Genomic DNA, 18,067 nt, shown 5'->3' on the forward strand with positions numbered 1-18,067 from the left:
GCGCTCCGACAGCTCGCTGTTATAAATGCTCTTTATTTTATCTACAGCCCGTCATCGCATAAAGATCGCATCTCTTCTTAAATATAATAAAGCTATCAAATGTCTTTGTCGCCTTCCCTTCTCCCACCCAAATAAGGAAAAACAATCTGGTCTAGGCAGTATGTTCTCAGAAAAGGAGCGCATTTCTCGTTGGAACAGCAGCAGAACTGGCTGATGGATACTCATCGCTTGCTCATGGCTTCATGTGCACAAATCTTTAGGAAAACTCTTTTTTAAAGGCAAATGAGCAGCAAATCTGTGGACTGTCGAACCCTTGGTCATTTGCTGAAATGTTTAACAAAACTACATTTTGCATGAACTTTGTGTTAGCACCACACTGGAGCTCGAGGAAGATTTAAACACCCAGTTCTAGGTCTTCCAGTTCCTTAAGGAGAGCAGCTTCTTTCTGAATCTTCTCCACCTAGAGCAGAAAATTTCATAGATGTAGCTTATTGTAAAATGAACCTGGAATAAACTGTACAGATCTCAATCGTACCTGATTCTTCTCCAGCTGTTTGCCAGAAGCTGCCTGTTCTTTCAGCTGCTCAATTGCCTTTAGTTTCTGAAACAAGCAAGCAACCAAACAAACAAAAATATCGGTGAAACAAGAACAGGAAATAAATCTTAGAAGTTGCTGATGTGTCTGGAGGCAGGTCTCTATGGAAAGCACAATCCCTTGAGCATCTCCAGATGCTTCACCCAGAATTTCCCACCCATAACACACATTTCTTTCAGGAACAGAACTTAGGAACAGCAGTACTTCATCTCAGATACAAACACCAGGCATTGTCTCACTGAAGGGCTAGATCCAAAACTGGAAATTACTCCATCACCATCCCTCTTCACCACACATTCTCCTCAAAAAGCCTGGAAAGTTAATCCAGAGACTATGAGCAGCAGGAGGCAGCAAGATAAATGGGAAAGATTCTCTAGCCAGAACTTAACAATTTCTGTTCTGGATTTAATGCGAGAATTCTCAAGACTGGCAGTAAACTTTGCACTCACGCCACAAGGGCACTCTTCCCTTGGCAGATGCAGGTCCCAACACCCACGGAATGCACAGAGCTCCTGTCTGAGCACCAACACCTGCCAGGGCACCCTGACCCTCAGCTGGGACTGGCTGCACCTCCACAGCATTCCTGAGGGTCAGTTTTAGAAACTCCTCCCTGTACTGCCACCTCTGATGGGACCTTCAGGAACCCTGGCACATGATGGCTGCACAGGTAGGAGGGCAAAGGGAGGTGAGTACAAATTTGGGACAATTCCGTGAAGGTTCCTGCATCCTCCTGGACTCAGCTCACCTTACACTTGCACTAGGTGTGACAGACCAGCCCTTGGAGGAATACTGTCTATTAGAAATCTAAGAATCTCTTCACACCTTTTTCAAATTCTTTATCTTCTTATCCACTTCAGGATCTCCCGTGGTCATGGCTGGCACAGTGTTCTGTAGGGCATTTTGTGGGGCTCTGACCTGGGCAGGGCCTTGGTGTGCATCAGCTTTGGCCTCCTGTAGACACATAAACACAATATAGAAAATACCTTTGATTACAAAGAGAATGAAAAATGTCTTTAATCACTTTAGGATCCATTTAATAGTCCTTCTTTCCCCAGTTTGCTGGATGTATTCCAAAATCCAGGATGGCTTGCTCTGAGGTACTGCATTATCTATTGATCTGCCTTCCATGGACAAAGGCTTATCTGGAACAGCTCACATGCTGTTTCTTGTTTAATTTCTACTTCCTCAAGATCCCAACCACACACAGCACAGGGAAACACCAGTTTAAGGGTGATATGACAAATACATGCACAAATATTTTACAAAGCAGACTGGGTCATTGCCTGTGAAGCAAAAAAAAAAGGGCTCAAAAGCAGTGCTAGAATTTTTTTAAAATAGCATTTAAAGAAATTATTGCTGCAGAGTTTTGTAGCAATTGGAAGGCTAATACCAAAAGCTGACTTTTATCTACCTAGTCAATGAATAGTAAGTCCAGAAGTGACAGACAGGCTGTCTCTGACCTGCCCTAAAAACACACCTCAGCCTTGACCTGCAGGAAACACAAAGCACCCACCTGTTCCTCCCTCCTACCTAAAACCAAACCACATTCTGCAGGATGTGAGAAGCCAGGATCACCTTGTCTACACACTGATTTTAGCTAACATTTGCAGTGACTCTGCAAAGCTGTTACTATTGAATCACCCTTCTGTAGCTGCTCTTCTCTGGTTAAACTCTGCTGCCCTTCCCACACTGCTGCACAAGCCACTGCTCTGAGACTGACTCCTGCCCTTTGGGGAAGCTAATTAACTAATTAACGTGATTCTTATAACGACGACTTTTGCAGTACCTGTTTAGCAGCTTTCTTAGCTTCATGCTTCCTCTGATTTTTGAGAGCTATTTTAGACACTGGCTTATCACTGCCTCCCAGCTGGGGTTTCATGTTCTGGGGTGGCTCATCTTCATGCTGCGGGACATGCAAAATGGTTAACACTCCATATTCCATGTTGGCACAGAAACCCTAACATCTACCTAAGACAACATCATACGCAAAGATGAAAGGAAAAAGAAAGAAAAAAGAAAAAAGAAAAAAGAAAAAAAGAAAGAAAGAAAGAAAGTGGAGGAAAAAGTACGCACTCCTTGGAACAGCCAAAGAAAGGTGAAAAGGGTTTCAAACTCATCCACTCAAGTGTGCATGGGACTACCCCATGTGCCCCAATGATTTCATAGTTTTCCAGTAAGAAAACAAAATCATAGGAAGGAAACAAAATCCAAGAAGAATAACCTATCACAAAATGACTGAAGCCTGGCATTTTGCTGTTGCTGACAGCTTTGTAACTCAAACTCCTGATGACCAGAGGGGAAGGCTGAGTGCTGGGAGGGGAGATGGGGGGTTCTTGGGAGGCAGTGGGGGCTGAGAAAGGGGGCTGCTCGGTGTTTTTAAGATAACTCTCAACTGTGGCACTGTATTTTTTTAATGCATGTGACAAAACCTTTTGCCCATACAAGTAAGGAGAATTATTTTGCTGACTGTATCTTTTCCCTACTCCCTCTGCTCAGGGATGGTCTGTGAGAGCAGCCCTCAGCATGGCTAACAACAGACTGCTCGCAGTCTCCTGCAAAAGCACAGGGCTCAAAATCAAAGCTCTCCGGGATCGAAACACCAAGGATACAGCTTTTACATGGAACTAGTTGCTACTCAGCCTACTCTGGAAACCTGCAGAAAGAAACTAATTATACAAGCAGATCACTGTACTGAAATGTGTTTAAGCTGCAGCTGACTTGCTAATGATCCAATCTCCAATAAGTATATTTACGTTATTAAAAACAAAAAACCCAAGAAAGAATGGCTGTTGGGAGGCTACTCAAGCCCCAGGCTGGCTGGGTTCAGAACTGGCAGGGTGAAGTCACCCAGATCAGAGGCTTCTGTCCTAACCAGAGTACTCAATTTTACCACACGTGAGTTTAGTGTTCCAGTGCATGTTGCAAAGAGCATTACAGAAGTTTGCAAATGCTTTGTGAAAGGACAGTGTTTGGGCCAAAGAGATGAGAGCTTTCTAGCATACATTCTTGCAAACTGTGAGCAGAGTGCCAAAGAAGGTCACCAAAACCCCTCCAAACCCCCACAGTGCTGTCAACCTGGTCGCTGTTCTCATGCTCCTCCTCAAAAGCGCACAGATCCGCGAGGCCGAGCTCCGAGGAGACGAGAGCCAGGCGGGCGGCTGCGGCGGGGCAGTGCCACTCACCAGCTTGGAGCTCGTGGCGGGTCTGTTGCGCAGGGCGGGCGGGCGGTACGCCTGCGCGGGGCCGGGCTGGGCGCGGGGCGGCTCGCCGGGCACCGCCTGGTACCGCACGGCTCTCTCCGGGAACACGCCGTCCAGGAAGGGCTGCCAGAACACCTGCCACATCTCCTGGTCAGCCGGCACCTCGTGGGCGTGCAGCACGGAGCCCGTGTAGTGCCAGATCTTGTAGCCGTTGCCGACGCGCAGCCGGGGAGCGCACGTGGCCGTCACAATGTGCTCCCCGTCGGGACACCAAGCGAAGTACGTGGAATCCGAGGCCACCGGCTTGGAAATCAGCTTGTAGTTCTTAACGTCCCACACTTCCATCTGTCCCCTAAGGTTTCCAAACCCTGCCAGCACCAGGATGTGTCCGTGGGGGCTGTAGTAGGCAGCATTGCGAGGCCCGGTGCCAAAATCAAACACGGGGTCACATTTCAGGTTAAAAACCGTGGCTTTGGCAGGCATGAAACCATACACAGCACAGAACTCGACAGAATTGGGGCTCCAGGCAACATCGTAAATAGGGCCGTTTTTGGCTAAAGGAAAAGGAAAAACATGCAACTGTTGGGAGACTGCGTTTTTTCAGAGCAAGCCAAAATAAAATCCATAGTGACTCTTCATGCTTTGCTAAAATGCTATATTCTAATTATTGACAGTGAAAATTAATTCTGCTAACAACAGAGGGAAAAACAACCTTGTCTCTTCTGATAACTTTAGTTACGGTTTGCAACAACAACTGCAGTCATTCCAAATTACCTCTGTAGGGACAGCACCAACACTTTAACAGTAAGCATAGCTTGACATGTAAAAAAATTCCGTTTTTTTTTTTTTTTTCCTCAAGTATGACCTCAGGACCTTCTCAAATTGTCCCACTGGAAACCTGCAAAAACAGGAGTTTTATACCAGCTGGATAATAGTTCCTCTTCCTTTAATCTAAGAAATATTGTGTAGTTCAGCTTTGTAGAGGTAAGCAATAGTGACCTGAGTTATCTTTGGACTATGCCCATGCACAATATTTTATAAGTCAGACTTTAATGTGGGTGAGCACACAAAAATGGCCTTACATGCAATGATCAAAACTTGCTACTGTTAGAAGTTATTCTGGGGGTTGGAACATTAGGATATACTGAAGAATAAGGAATAAGTGATGAAAACTCAGGTAAAATACCGAGAGGTATATACAAACCACAGGCCATTATAATTTTTCATCATCTGGGTATATTCACCCATAGTTGAGATAAATGCCAAATGCATTACTGAATCCTTAAATCCAGAGTTGACCCAAGATGTTCAAACTGAGTTAAATGGTTCATGCCTGTTGTCAATCTGAAGTCTCATTATCTTTAGAAACAAGGATGTATAATCACTCTGTGTGTTCCCCTTCGAAACTTTTTCAGTGACATTAACCCAATGCAGCTCAGCTACAGAGGTGACAGAAAATGATATTTGGTGACAGCAACAACTGGAGAGATGAGGGCAGCTCCATGCAGGCTTCAGAGCTCTGCCAGAGCCTGCAGCAGCACCACATCTTAGTCGAAAATGAAAAGCCCTTTGCAAATGCCTGAGTGGAAAAAAGCTTCAAAACTGCACTTCAAAAAAGATCCAACTCTGCAGGCACTCTCAGTCCAAGTGCCCACCACTTGCTTTAATCAGTTTGGACTTTTCCTTGAAAAGGAATAGCTAAATTAAATGAAAAGACTTCCTGTTAAATACAGATGCAGTAGAAATAAAGAACATTTTAGTAGGTATGTAGTTAAACAAGTAGTGCTCTACTTGTAAGCTGGGTTAAACTACTCCCAAAGAGATTCTATATACTGAGTCATGACCCCAATTCTCCTTCCCCAGGGCAGTTACTATCAAGGGGAAACGTGGCACAGTACTCATCCACAAGTTTTGCAGCAGAAGGCAAACTGGAAATGTTCCCAGCCAGCACTGTTATGGAAGCTACATTCACAGTACCTCCAGCAAAGGTGGTCAATGTCACCCCCAGTGCTCCCAAGCACTCCCAACAAACTAGCCTCTATAATCCCAAGCAGGCCAGATGTTTGCACACAAGAGCAAGAGCTTGAGAGAAGGAAAATAGACCCCCACAGCAGAAGTTAAGGCATGGACTTCCAGTAAAAGCTAGACACTGGAATTAAGCACATTCATCTGCTGCCCTCCAATATGTCATTTTTAGGTTTTAAAACACTTTCAGTATTACAATACAAAATAAAGGAGTTTTATTTTCTGACAGACTTCAAAACACTGCTGTCCCTCTGCCCTGGCTCATTGAGGGCAGTATCTTGCATATGTTGAAGTGCAGGTAGGACTATTCTGTTTGGTGACACACATTCCTGCCTGTTATGGATTCTCAGACATCAACCTGGCTCCACTGTCCAGGTGTTTTCTCAGAAAATGAGTATAGTTCCCTCCCTGTGCACCTGAACACCTTCCCAGTCAAACTATCAGTATGTATTAACTGGAACCTTTATGTATGTATTAACTGAATGCCACTGACATCAAGACGGTAAGTCTATCAAAGGTAATAAAATCCAGCTAGTGAAAAAAACCCCACACCAACCCAGAAAAAAGCAACATCCTCCTGCAGAGGTAAAAAACAAACAACAACAACAACAACAACAAAAAGGTGAAGGATTTTTTGTTTAGAGGATTTTGCTCTAAAGGTCAGTTCATGAGACTAAGAAGCCCAGCAGAGGCAGGAGCTGCAGGGCGGCCCAGCTCAGTCCAGCCCAGCGCAGCCTAGCCCAGCCCAGTCCAGCCCAGCCCAGCCCAGCCCGGCCCAGCCCGGCCCAGCCCAGCCCGGCGCAGCCCAGCCCGGCCCAGTCCAGCCCGGCCCAGCCCGGCGCAGCCCGGCCCAGCCCGGCCCAGCCCGGCGCAGCCCAGCGCAGCCCAGCGCAGCCCAGCGCAGCCCAGCGCAGCGCAGCCCAGCCCAGCGCAGCCCAGCCCAGCGCAGCCCAGCCCAGCGCAGCCCAGCGCAGCCCAGCACAGCCCAGCGCAGCCCAGCCCGGCCCAGCCCGGCCCAGCCCGGCGCAGCCCAGCGCAGCCCAGCGCAGCCCAGCGCAGCCCAGCCCAGCCCGGCCCAGCCCGGCCCGGCCCAGCCCGGCCCAGCCCAGCGCAGCCCAGCGCAGCCCAGCGCAGCCCAGCCCAGCCCGGCCCGGCCCAGCCCGGCCCAGCCCAGCGCAGCCCAGCGCAGCCCGGCGCAGCCCAGCGCAGCCCAGCGCAGCCCAGCACAGCCCAGCGCAGCCCAGCCCGGCCCGGCCCGTACTCACGCAGCTGCACCACGGCGCTCTCCCCGCTGGCTGCCAGGTAGTGCAGCGTCTGCTCGCCGTAGTACGAGGCACCGCTCTTGTCCACCTCGGTGCTGGCAACCACCAGCACGGCCGTGGCTGGGAACACACACAGTTACTGCAGCACAGCTTCTGAAAGCCACAGCAGCCACTGCACTCAACACCTGACTGAGCAAAACCAGCTCCACTATGAGCTCCTGCTGGTTGCTTGTGTGGTAGGGCTTGTATCATTCTCTTTTGAATTGAGTTTTTCCTAAATGCTACCACAAAAGCACTGAATACGTTCCTTCCTCAGGTGGGAAACATCAGCTCAGTCTATTCATTTACTGTTAGATCACAAGTAACTGAACATCCTTTGCAGCTATTAAAAAAAAATTAAACTATGGCAGAAACCAAACATCCTGATCAATCCTTGACCGAAACATTTTTTCAACATCTTCTGTATGCACATCTGTTACCCAAAGCTGTGGGGGGTGCAGAGCAGGGCACTGTCTCACCAGGGCAAGGCCCATCCTGCCCCTTCCCACAGACACATGCACCCCAAAATGTCTCGAGCAACAATCTTTGCTGTCTCTCACAGTCCCCAAGCATGGTTTCTACATGTGTGAAACATCCTCCTTTATATTCCAAACTATGTGGGTTGAAGTAAAATGATTTGTACAAAATCATTCTGAAACACCTCATTGCTAACAAACAACCAAGCACAGAGGCCTCTCAGCTCACCCCAGTTATCATATATATGCATACAGATGATTCTACAGATTAAGATCATATCATCACATGAATGGTTGTTATGTTTACAATCCAATTACATTATTGACACAGGATGCAAAATTATATAGGAATTTGTCATTCAACTGAAAAATTTACCAGCAGGTATAGGATATTTTCAAGCACAACACAAAAAATTATGAAAGTCACAGGATAAGTGCTGAGCACCCCAGGGTGTGCAGAAATGCACCTCAGCAAAGCATTAATGGCTGCCCTCAGGATTTATCAACATATGCAAATTAAACACAAACCCCACACAGCACACAAAGTCAATCCAAAATGAGCACAATAGAAGTCTCAGTACATAGCTGCTATACCTTTTTTGTTCCATAGCATTGTCACCTTGTCAGCTTTAAAGAAGCTTTTGTTGGCTAGTGCTGACTGCGGGCCCCCGAAGTTGGGGTACTGGTAGAGCCTGACAAAGGACGGAGCACCTTTGCTGCCTGGGACATAAACAGCAACCTGAAACAGCCACGAGATTTCACTGCAGGTTAAAGCCTTGGTAGCACAGGGCATAGTTACTAAAATAGTTACAACTGTACTAAAATCACAGTGGGGTTTATTTTTAAGAAAACAAAAAAAAAGACTGGAAGCTGGATCAGAAGTACCTTGGTTGGCTGTGCTCCTGGGGACAACACGAAATCACTGACCTTCTGCAAATGCAGCTTGTTTGCAATGGTATCTGCCATGAAAAAGGTCACAGATGTCTGATGTTAACGACAAACCATGTTACCTGGATGTCCTAACCACACCCTTCTATGGGGCTCTATCCTGGATAACACAGACCAGTAAAGACAACCACAAAGGATCTCTTTTTCTAGGCAAACAACTATTATTTTCCTATTTCACCTACAAAACCAACTTTAATCAAGCCCATGCCTGAAACTCAGCACTCAGTACTTGGAAGTTCAAAAAGCAAAGGAAGCCTCTGAACCCAAGGTGAATGCAGCCTGTGTTTGAAGCAGATATTCTTCACCTTATCTGTGCTGGCTTCAGTCACATTCAGGTGCCATCACACAGAGGCAGGGGCTCTCCCCTCACACCTCCATGGGATAACTCTTCCCAACAGGCCTGCTCAGGGCTCAGCACTGCCCCTTCCCACAAACAACTGATGGCAACAGCATCACCCCACAGCTCCACTGCAGCCAGGAACGTGCACTGTCAGCAGACATCCTGCTGAGGCTGACATTCCGTGCTTCCCACAGCTTGATTAACATCACCAGGGCTAATTCTCAGGAAACTGAACCTCTTGTAGCCCTAATTCCTCTATCAACTTTATATTTAAAACAAAACAAAGAATGCAAAACTAAATACAAAACTAAAACCACATGCTGCTGTTCTCCCCTCTGTTTCCTTTTCACTCCTTTACATTTTTGTTCTAATTAGTTTTTATCTTTCTGCTTTTTTCTCCCCCTTTCCCTTTTAAACACCCATCGACTCCAGATATTCTATCACCAACAGTACATCTCTGTGGTAAAAATCTTCAGGCTTCACTATTTCATTTTTGCCACCAATTTTTTAATGAGCCATTTTTAGCAATCTATTGACAGAATATGCACAACCCAGGGAAGTAATGGCAGATCACATTTTCTACAAAACAATTTCCTGGATCTCATTAAATGAGTAACAATATAGAATCAGGCCTTCTTAACTGAGAATCAGATGCATTTCATATCATGTCAGTCAGTGAAAAGATAAATAAGAAAGTGAAATAATGATTCTGAATTTCAAACTGAAATAGAATGTAGGCAGTATTTAAAATAAAAGGCAAGCAAATGAAGAAACAAAGAAAAACCTGAAAACAAAAATCACCCCTCAAAAGTAGCAGCATTTATAGAAGGAATGAAATGTAGAGAAATACTCGCATACTGAAGTTGTTGTTTTCAAAGAAGTGCACTTCATTGTTCACATTTCTGGCACAAATGCTTTCATCCTCTGCCCAGCAAGGACACCTGCACATTAAGGGAAAAGTCACAAACATGAAATGATGCTCATCATTAGCACTCCAGGATTGTTTTTTCCCCCTACTGTGAACCCAGTATGTTCAAACATGATACATTTAATGTGAATAAATGACATATGCATAGCAAAAATGTACAAGTGGACTTAGTTATTGTCTGCTCAGCTTTCCCCTGTGGTGCAAAGTGAGAGTGAATTTACAATAAACTACACACAGACACTCACAGGCACAGACTCTGGCTTTCAGCTGGCAGCAGGCACTGCTTTGAAAGCCAACACCACACTAACAGCTCCATTTACCTGGATCAAATTTTGAAAACCACATTTCTTTGTAAACAATTAGCATCTGGAAGGCTTATTTACCAGTTCTGCATCTTTTTCTGCACAAAAGACTTTAAGCATTTTCCCGTTCTCAGATCATGGAGCTGCAGGTTGGGCACCCCTGCTGTGCCATCCTTAGCAGCTGCAAAAAAACATAGTGGTATTTGAAGCTTAAATCTGCTTCACCCCAACATCCCATCTCATGGTTCTGTGTGAACTTCTCGCAAGCATGCAACTTCTGCCCCTGAGGGACCAAGCCCATGAATGCTGATTGCTGTGCCTATTAACCTCAGTCTGTTTGCAGAAAGAACTCACATTTGGAGTGCAGGGTTTCTACTCCCCACTGCAAGCCTGCAACCAACACCTGCACAGCTTTTTAATCCAAACCCAAAACCATCCTCAGGGCAAACAATGGAGGCAGGTTCTCCACTCCAGTGTTTTGCTCTCACAGGAATGAGGTGATTTTGTCCCTTCCACTGTAGTCAATGCTGCTTTCTCTGCAAGCCATGCAAAATGGTTCTGCTGCTTTTAAGCTGTCTGTACTCTCCTCCTTACCCAGGCTAGCAGAGCCTGCCTGCTGCTGTCAGTGATTTACAGCAGCCCCAAAGCAGCTCACAGCTTGTGATGTTGTCTTATCCTACAGCCTGTCCCAGTTCCCAGTCTCCCCACAGCCTGGCCAGCTCCCAAGGCCCAGCCTTGCCCAGCTCTTCCCTCCCAAGGCAGCATTTACACTGTCTGTGCCTCAGGCAGGACTGCAGCTCTCAGAACCAGGATCTCAAACCCCCCAGGGATGCAGAGCAGGGAATAAGGCTCTGGACATGGAGAACCCTCCAGCCATGGAGCTGCCCCCAGCCATGGGCCCGGGCAGGACACAGCTCTCCAGGACAGCATACCATCTCCCTTGCCTACCCAAGAACAGGAGCTGCCTGCAGGGCACACCAGGTGGCACCAGGACCACTTCCCAAAGCTTAGGAAAGACAGTGACAGAGTGACAGAGTGACTGTGTGCACGAGCACTCTGACAGAGCGTGGGTGAGCGTGCCCAACGCCAGCTGCTCTGACAACGGCATCCCTCCCTCTCCACTGTGCTATGACTGCCCACACAACTTCCTGCACCTTCCTGCACTGCCCATTTGGCCAACACACGCACTACAGAGGCCACAGGCATGGGCGCAAAGCCATGCTGGCACAATACTCACTTGCATAGGCCTGCCACGTTGCCAGAACGCTATTCTTTGGCGAGAATTCAAGGCAAACTGTCTTTGGGAGATCAAAGGAATGCAGTAACTCAGCTCTGGTGACATTAACAACATTGACTCTGGAACCAAAAGACGCTATTTAATAAAACATGCTTACAATAGTTAATTAATGCTGAGAGAATTGTTCAGCATTGACTCTTCTAGATCTGCTTCAAATTTGGCCCACGGAACAGAATTGTTTTTACTAAATTTTTCCAAGAGCACGTTTTAAAACCAGACACCCAAGCCTGACAGAAACCACTGGTCAAAACATAGTATGTATTTTTATATGCAACACATAAGCTCTAAATATGAGACTGAACTCTATAATGTACCTGATCTATAAAAAAGGAACCTTGTATTGTAATGTCCACAAGGTGAATAGACTCATTATTTTCTGTAGACTCTACTAATAGATTAATCCCAGAGACCAGGTACTGGGAGCCATAAATAAAAAAATAACCAAACAAAGAGAGCATATCCAGACTGCATGAGAAGGGGTGCATCATGGGTGCACCAAGAACACAAAATATTTCATCTGATAAACTCCATTTCAAGTGTACATGCAAACACTTGCATTAACAGCAATCATCTTTACACAGACAAAAGTAAATGAGGCATAACTGATTACATTTCATACAAGCTAAACATTAAGATAATAAAATGCACCCACTTTTCTCCATTGCACCAGGCAAAGAGGGAGCCGTCCTTGCTAAAAGCAACAGCTTTGCAATTTTTTCCAGAATCCCTGAAGAAATAAGAAATGTACATAAGTACTCAACAGTGTCATAGTTAAGGTTTCCTTAACAAAAACCAACACAAGAGCTTTCCTGCTGTGCTCCTGAGGAGCCCTGTGTCACAGTGCAGTCCCTGCTACCCCTGCCCAGGGACTGTCACCTGGCAGTGAGAGCTCAGGCAAGTGCAAAGCCTTCCAAGCCATCAGCGTTCTGAACTCATTTATATTCACACATTTTTCAATTCCACAGTCTACCCTTACTTTACAGAAAGTAATTTCTTTAGTGCCAGCAGTACCTTTGGAATGCCACGCTCTCAGTGAAGCTGGGGGGCCCATTCACCATGTACAGCCCCTCGGAGCCTCTCACTGCAAGGGGAAACAAACAACTCATTTCAAATGCAGGAAATTGACAAAGCAGGTGATTTTCTAACTTGTGAACCCTGAGCCATGCACAGTGCTTCCCATACTTGCTATAAGGAAATTCCAAGGCACAGCTGGGACACAGCCCTGGAGCTGCCATCCCTGTGCAGGATGTGCCCCAGGGTGGGCAGCCACAGCCTCACAGGAGAACAGCCCTTCTCATGCCTAAGTACAATTGTACAGAGTTCATGCACACCACAGCCGCCAGAGACCCTAAGGGAACCCCTAACACACCTGAGGTGTGACCCAGGACCAGCGCAGCCCTTCCTGACCGTGTTCTCCAGCCCTCCCGTCACGCTCCCCGTCAGGATCCAAACTCACAACAGATGGCAGTGAGCAGCCAAAAATCCACCCGAGCAACTGCCGCCCCCAGGGGGCCGAGTGCGGGGAAATGGGCTGGTGTTTAAAGCTTACAAATACAGAAAAGGACAATACGCATCCCTTATGTTGGGGCAGTTTAAACAGTGAGACGCGGAAAGGGAACACGACTCTCGAGAAGCGGCAGCCAAATCCCGCGGAGCCCAGCGGACACGGCAGCGGGCGCCGGCCGGCAGCGGCTGCCCGCCCGCCCCAGTACCCGCGAGTGAATCACCCGCGGCCGGAGAACGAATCCGCGATACGGGGCCGCGAGGGCCCCCGCGGGGCGGGGGAGCCGGCGGCGGGGCGGCTGCTCGGGCGTAGGCCCAGGGCAGGACCGGGCCCTCCTCTGGGGCACCGCTGCTCGCCCCGGCCCCGGCCCAGCGAGCACAGGGCCCGGCGAGCCCTGACCAGCGCCGGGGCCGGCATCATCAAGAACTCCACGACCGGGGCCGGACTTGGCCACGCCACGGCAGCGCACGCCGGGGAGGGAACACGCAGCGGAAACCGACGGGCACCGGAGGAGCAACGGAGGGGCCCCGGGCCACCCCACCCCAACTTGGCTGCCATCTCCCGCGCCCCGACCCCGGGCTCAGGCCAGACGCACCTGCGAGCAGCGGCGTGGGCGGCGCCATCTTGAGGCGCGGGCGGAGCGGTGTTTCCGGTTCCGGGGCGGCGGCGGCGTAGCGGCCGCAGCGCGCGCCACGTTACCGGGCGGGGCGGGGCCCGGGGCGCGTGCGCGGGTTGGCGCGCGCGGGCCCCGCCCCCGGCGCGCTCCCGGCGTGCGGCGCGCGCGGTGCTGACGCGGCAGCGGCGGCCGGGCCGGACCGGGCCGAGCGCGGACATGGTGGCCAAGCAGCGCATCCGCATGGCCAACGAGAAGCACAGCAAGAACATCACCCAGCGGGGGAACGTCGCCAAGACCTCGGTGCGCGGGGCCGGGCTGAGCCGGGCGGGCACGGGCGGGGGTGGCGGGGCTGGGCCGCGCTGCGCTGACGGCGGTGCTGTGCTCGCAGAGAACGGCCCCGGAGGAGAAGGCGTCGGTCGGGCCCTGGCTGTTGGCTCTCTTCATCTTCGTGGTCTGCGGATCAGGTGAGCGGCCGCGCGCGGGCGGACGGGTCCGGCGGCGGCTCGGGCCGGGCGCTGCCCCTCCGGGCCCGGTACTGCCCGTCCGGGCCCGGTACTGCCCCTCGGGGCTGGGTGCTCCCCCTCCGGGCCCGGTACTGCCCCTCCGGGCCCGGTACTGCCCCTCGGGGCCGGGCGCTGCCCCTCGGGCCGCCGAGCTCGCTGCTGACGCTGCCCGGCGAGCGCTCCCCTCTCCGCTCTCTTGCAGCTATCTTCCAGATCATCCAGAGCATCCGGATGGGCATGTGAGGGGCCGGTGTCGGGCCATGGCCCGCCGGCCCCGGCCGCCGCGGCAGCTGCCGAGGAGCGGCGCGCGGCTCCGGCCGTGTCGCATTCCAGGTCCCTTCACGAGTCATTCCGAGTTTTCTAGCCCGTGCCACAGTGCCTTGAACAGCACCACATGTATAAAGCAATAAAAGTCTGTTGTTGATCTACAATCGTGGACCTACTTATTCGCTGAAGATCCGGCCTGGTCTCTGTAATACGTGGAGCTATACGCGACGTAGGTCCGTAGGAACTGGCATCTGTTTAAACACCGGTCCCAGATCAGTGCCACCCTCGCTGTATAGCTGGAAATGGCTTTATTTGACGCTGGAAGCCAGGATTCCTGTAGAGGCTGGAGCCCGACTGTGCAGCATGTTCCCGAGGAGCCTCTCTTGCTCCGACCCCGCCGTGCATCCTCCCGTGTGCGCCGGGCGGGCGCACTGCAGCATGGGCAGTGCTCGCCGTCCCCACGCCACGGCACCGCCTGTAGCTTTGTCCTAATCCACGCCAAACGCTTGTCTGTGTAGGGGTAGAGGGGTGTGTGGAGCTGGCACGGCCGGGCAGCAGCTGCTCTGGCAGGACCCAGTGCTGGAGCTCCGTGGACTGCGGGAGCACCCTGGCCAGACCTGCGGCTCCCCAAGCCTCTCCCGGCCCTGCCTGTGCTGTAAATACTTCTTGGACAACTTTCAACAAGTGGTGATAGTTTTAAATTTGACAATGTTGTGTGGGAATATTGGGTGCGGGGGGGGACACACGCTGCCTCCCTGCCCACAGTTCTGCTTCTGTATGTGCAGCCCCTGCAGAGTGTGGTGTGTCTTGCAATATATATTTAATCCTATTTAAGGTAAAACCTGCCTTCAACTCAATTTCTTTTAACAATGGATTCAGTACCTAACTGCTTCCCTACTGGTGATCACAGTTCCTTCTTCTGTAGACGACTGTAACTTGAGATCACGTGGAAAATGCTGCTATTGATCATATTTCCCTGCTGATGGCCCTGACTCCTGCTGGCTCTGCTGTCTGCGTGGTGACAAAGGTGGTGGGAATTGCTCTGCTGGTGCACGCTGGTTGCTAAAGGAAGATTTCTCCAGATTTTTAGAAGACAAATTTTAAGTCTGGTTACACTAGAAATCATAGAAAACAAAATGGGTTGAGGTTACTGAATTGCCTGTTAGCCGTGAAGGAGCAGATCTGTACGCGTTGTATTTCCATATGGAATCACTGGGACTGCTGTGAGCCGGGGCTGCCCAGGGCACGGGGACCTTGTGCTGGGACACCTTGTGCTGTGACAACGGGGGCAGTCTGTATCATCGCTGATTTTAAATAAAGTTCTTTTCAAACGCAAGCTGTGTTCATTCTGATGTGGGCAAGGCAGGGCTCTGCTGGCTGTTCTCTGAGGCTCGGCCATTCACACCAAGCAGGGATTGATTGGCTTTTCCCTGGAAGGAGCCTCTGTGCCATGGGGCACCCCGTGCTGGGCCAGGCTGGCACCGCGGGGCCTGGGCTGGGGCTGCCGAGGCTCTGGATGCACCGAGCTGCCGCTCCCCTTCCCTCTGAGCCCCGGCCATTCCCCACGGGGGCTCAGCAGGCGCTCTCCTCTCTCAGCTCCTGCCTCTGCTCCCGGGAATGCCAGGCGGCGCAGGGCTCTGCCTGTGCCAGCACAGCAGCTGCTCCCGGGCTGTGGGAGCGTTCGGGGTGGCTTGTACGAGTTGGTGCTTTGAAGTTCAGGGAATCCTTGCTTTGGTGCGAGCTGGGCACAGAGGTGCGTGCAGCGCTGTGCCTGCAGTGTGAGGGTCATGGGCAGCTGCAGTGCCAGGGCTGGGGCTGGGGGCATCTCTGGAGGGCCCTTCTGGCCCCAGCTGTGCCACACACCCAAGAACGAATGCTGCAGAACACCACACTTGTTTCTTTCCGACACCCATCCGAGCAATACCCGTTTATTTCCCCTCGTGAGATGCAGTTTGTCGTTTCCAGGCCCTGAGAACTGAGGCGTTCTGAGGCGTTGGCTGACCCTGTGCCACAGCCGCGGCTGCCTGGGCTGCTCCGCGGAGCTGAGCTTGCTCAGGTGACGTCAGTAACCACCTGCAACACACTTATTTAATTTTACTTACTTAAATTATTTTTTTTTCTTTTCACCTGTGAAGCCTTCTCAAGGCCGGCTGCAGGACTGCGCTCCAGCAGCGCATCAGGAGGGGCACACGGTTTGCCTCCCAAGGCGAGAGCTCCCTGCTGTCCTGCCAGGCCTCTCGCAGCTGCCGGCACCGCACAAAGCGCCGCAGCCACGTCCCCGGCGCCGTGTCCCGCCCATCTGCGCACACGCAGCACGGAGGGGACCCGGCAGCGATAGGAGCCACGTTCTCCGGGAACAGCCTCGTGGAGCGGGGACAACCCCTGCGCCGAGGCGGGAGCCCGGGACAGGCGGCGGCAGCGTCGCTGGGAGTGACGGCGCGAGGGCCCGAGCGACGGGGAACCGGGCCGAGGCAGCGGATCCTGGGCTGCGGAGACGGTCCGGGACCGGGACCGGGAAAGAGAACGAGACCGGGAACGAGACCGGGACCGGGAATGAGAACGGGACCGGGCGGGGGCGGTGCGGGGACAGCCCCGCCCCGCTCCACAGCGCCGCCTCGCGGCCGCCGCGGCCCCCCCGGTCCCGCTGCGCCACGGGCGGAGCCGCCCGCCGCAGCCGGGGAAGGCTCGGGGGAAGGCTCGGGGGAAGGGAAGGGTCTGTGCCGCAGCCCGGGAAGGGTCTGTGCCTCTCTGTGCTCACCTCACCCGGCACCCGCTCCAGAGCCGCCTCACTGCTGTGCGAGCCTCCTCCTGCACACGCTCCCCTCTGAGCCAGGGCCGCGGCCTTGAAGCTCTCCTCAGTAAGCATTTCCTCCGCATCCTCCACTGTTTCCGTAGCTTTTCCCTGCATCTTCTTTCACGTCCGGTCTGAGACGCCGGGCCTAACTCGGAGTCCCCCTCTGCCCAGCTTCAGCGCATTCAGAGCGTTGTGTGACACCGCGACTGCAGCCCGCTCCCCACCCGTGCCAAAGCACACGCTGCCGTGAACGCAGCAGCCGAATCCTTTATACCAAAGCTATGGAACAATGTCGAAGACACGCGTTAGAGCACCCGCATCATGTGCGGAGAGCCGGCTCCCGCAGCCAGCGGCGGCAGCCGGGACAAGGACGGGGCACAGCAGCGCGGGCGGCACCGAGCCGGGCTGGCAGCAGCACCGAGGCTCCCTGCCAGCGGCAGCCGCGCATCTACCGACACCACGGCGCTCGCACTGTGAGAACTGCTGCTCCTTTTCCTCAGGCAGCCTCTCAAGAAGAGCCCGCAGCATTCCCAGACCCTTTCCTACAGTTCAGAGAGCTCTCACAAGCCGAGCCGCTGTCCACAGCTGAATACAGCTTATCTCTACGCGAAAACTAGACACAAACCCCAAAGCAAACCTGACAGGAGCAGAGCAAAGCAAAGGCTTTCTGACAGGATCCGTTCAATCTTTGTTTCATCCCCTTTTTCAGCTTTACTAAATGCTTCTTGCTTTTGGAGAAAGCGCCGCTGCAGCTCCCCAGTGTGAAGGATGTGCCCATCACTGCCTCACAGCGAGGAACAGGCATTCCCAGGGGAGCAGAGCTGCCCCCTCTGCTCCCAGCAGGAAAAATCACTCCCAGGTGATTCCCAGGTGGAATCACCACCTGTGTCTCTGTTCTGTTTCACTCAAAAGTGAACTGACAGCTACAGAGTATCCTCCAAGAAGTTTTTATCAACTACTCACCTGAGGGA

General features: G+C 51.6%; 2 protein-coding genes across 3 annotated transcripts; one reads left to right on the plus strand and one right to left on the minus strand.

Annotated features, from left to right (window-relative positions):
- Window positions 1-17: 17 nt before the first annotated feature.
- Window positions 18-13,633, minus strand: EIF2A (eukaryotic translation initiation factor 2A). Of its 2 annotated transcripts, XM_054638934.2 has the most exons (14): window positions 13,512-13,633; window positions 12,424-12,493; window positions 12,065-12,139; window positions 11,353-11,471; window positions 10,197-10,296; window positions 9,744-9,826; window positions 8,483-8,556; window positions 8,192-8,336; window positions 7,086-7,202; window positions 3,778-4,349; window positions 2,382-2,498; window positions 1,418-1,546; window positions 536-601; window positions 18-460 (listed from the first exon to the last, which is right to left on the minus strand). In XM_054638934.2, the coding sequence occupies exons 1-14, from the start codon at window positions 13,537-13,539 to the stop codon at window positions 395-397; spliced, it is 1,761 nt and encodes a 586-aa protein (XP_054494909.1). In that variant the 5' UTR covers window positions 13,540-13,633; the 3' UTR covers window positions 18-394. The 2 variants fall into 2 exon arrangements, with proteins under 2 accessions (XP_054494909.1, XP_054494911.1); XM_054638936.2 differs by lacking the exon at window positions 2,382-2,498.
- A 15-nt stretch (window positions 13,634-13,648) lies between these two features.
- Window positions 13,649-15,638, plus strand: SERP1 (stress associated endoplasmic reticulum protein 1). The gene is made up of 3 exons (XM_054638940.2): window positions 13,649-13,832; window positions 13,921-13,996; window positions 14,238-15,638. Exons 1-3 carry the CDS (start codon window positions 13,749-13,751, stop codon window positions 14,276-14,278), a joined length of 201 nt encoding a protein of 66 aa, XP_054494915.1. The 5' UTR covers window positions 13,649-13,748; the 3' UTR covers window positions 14,279-15,638.
- The last annotated feature ends 2,429 nt before the right edge of the window (window positions 15,639-18,067 follow it).

This window comes from Agelaius phoeniceus, chromosome 10 (genome assembly GCF_051311805.1).
Source record: "Agelaius phoeniceus isolate bAgePho1 chromosome 10, bAgePho1.hap1, whole genome shotgun sequence".
Taxonomy (NCBI): Eukaryota; Metazoa; Chordata; class Aves; order Passeriformes; family Icteridae; genus Agelaius; species Agelaius phoeniceus.

What these genes read in the sequence shown, in the direction of transcription:
- SERP1 (XM_054638940.2), top strand. Translation starts at nt 13,749, where the DNA reads ATGGTGGCCAAGCAGCGCATCCGCATGGCCAACGAGAAGCACAGCAAG. An exon ending in GGAACGTCGCCAAGACCTCG is followed by an intron (nt 13,833 to 13,920) that starts GTGCGCGGGGCC and finishes CTGTGCTCGCAG; the next exon opens with AGAACGGCCCCGGAGGAGAA. An exon ending in CTTCGTGGTCTGCGGATCAG is followed by an intron (nt 13,997 to 14,237) that starts GTGAGCGGCCGC and finishes GCTCTCTTGCAG; the next exon opens with CTATCTTCCAGATCATCCAG.
- EIF2A (XM_054638934.2), bottom strand. Translation starts at nt 13,539, where the DNA reads ATGGCGCCGCCCACGCCGCTGCTCGCAG. An exon ending in GCCCACGCCGCTGCTCGCAG is followed by an intron (nt 12,494 to 13,511) that starts GTGCGTCTGGCC and finishes TTCCCCTTGCAG; the next exon opens with TGAGAGGCTCCGAGGGGCTG. An exon ending in AACAGCTGGAGAAGAATCAG is followed by an intron (nt 461 to 535) that starts GTACGATTGAGA and finishes TTTCTGCTCTAG; the next exon opens with GTGGAGAAGATTCAGAAAGA.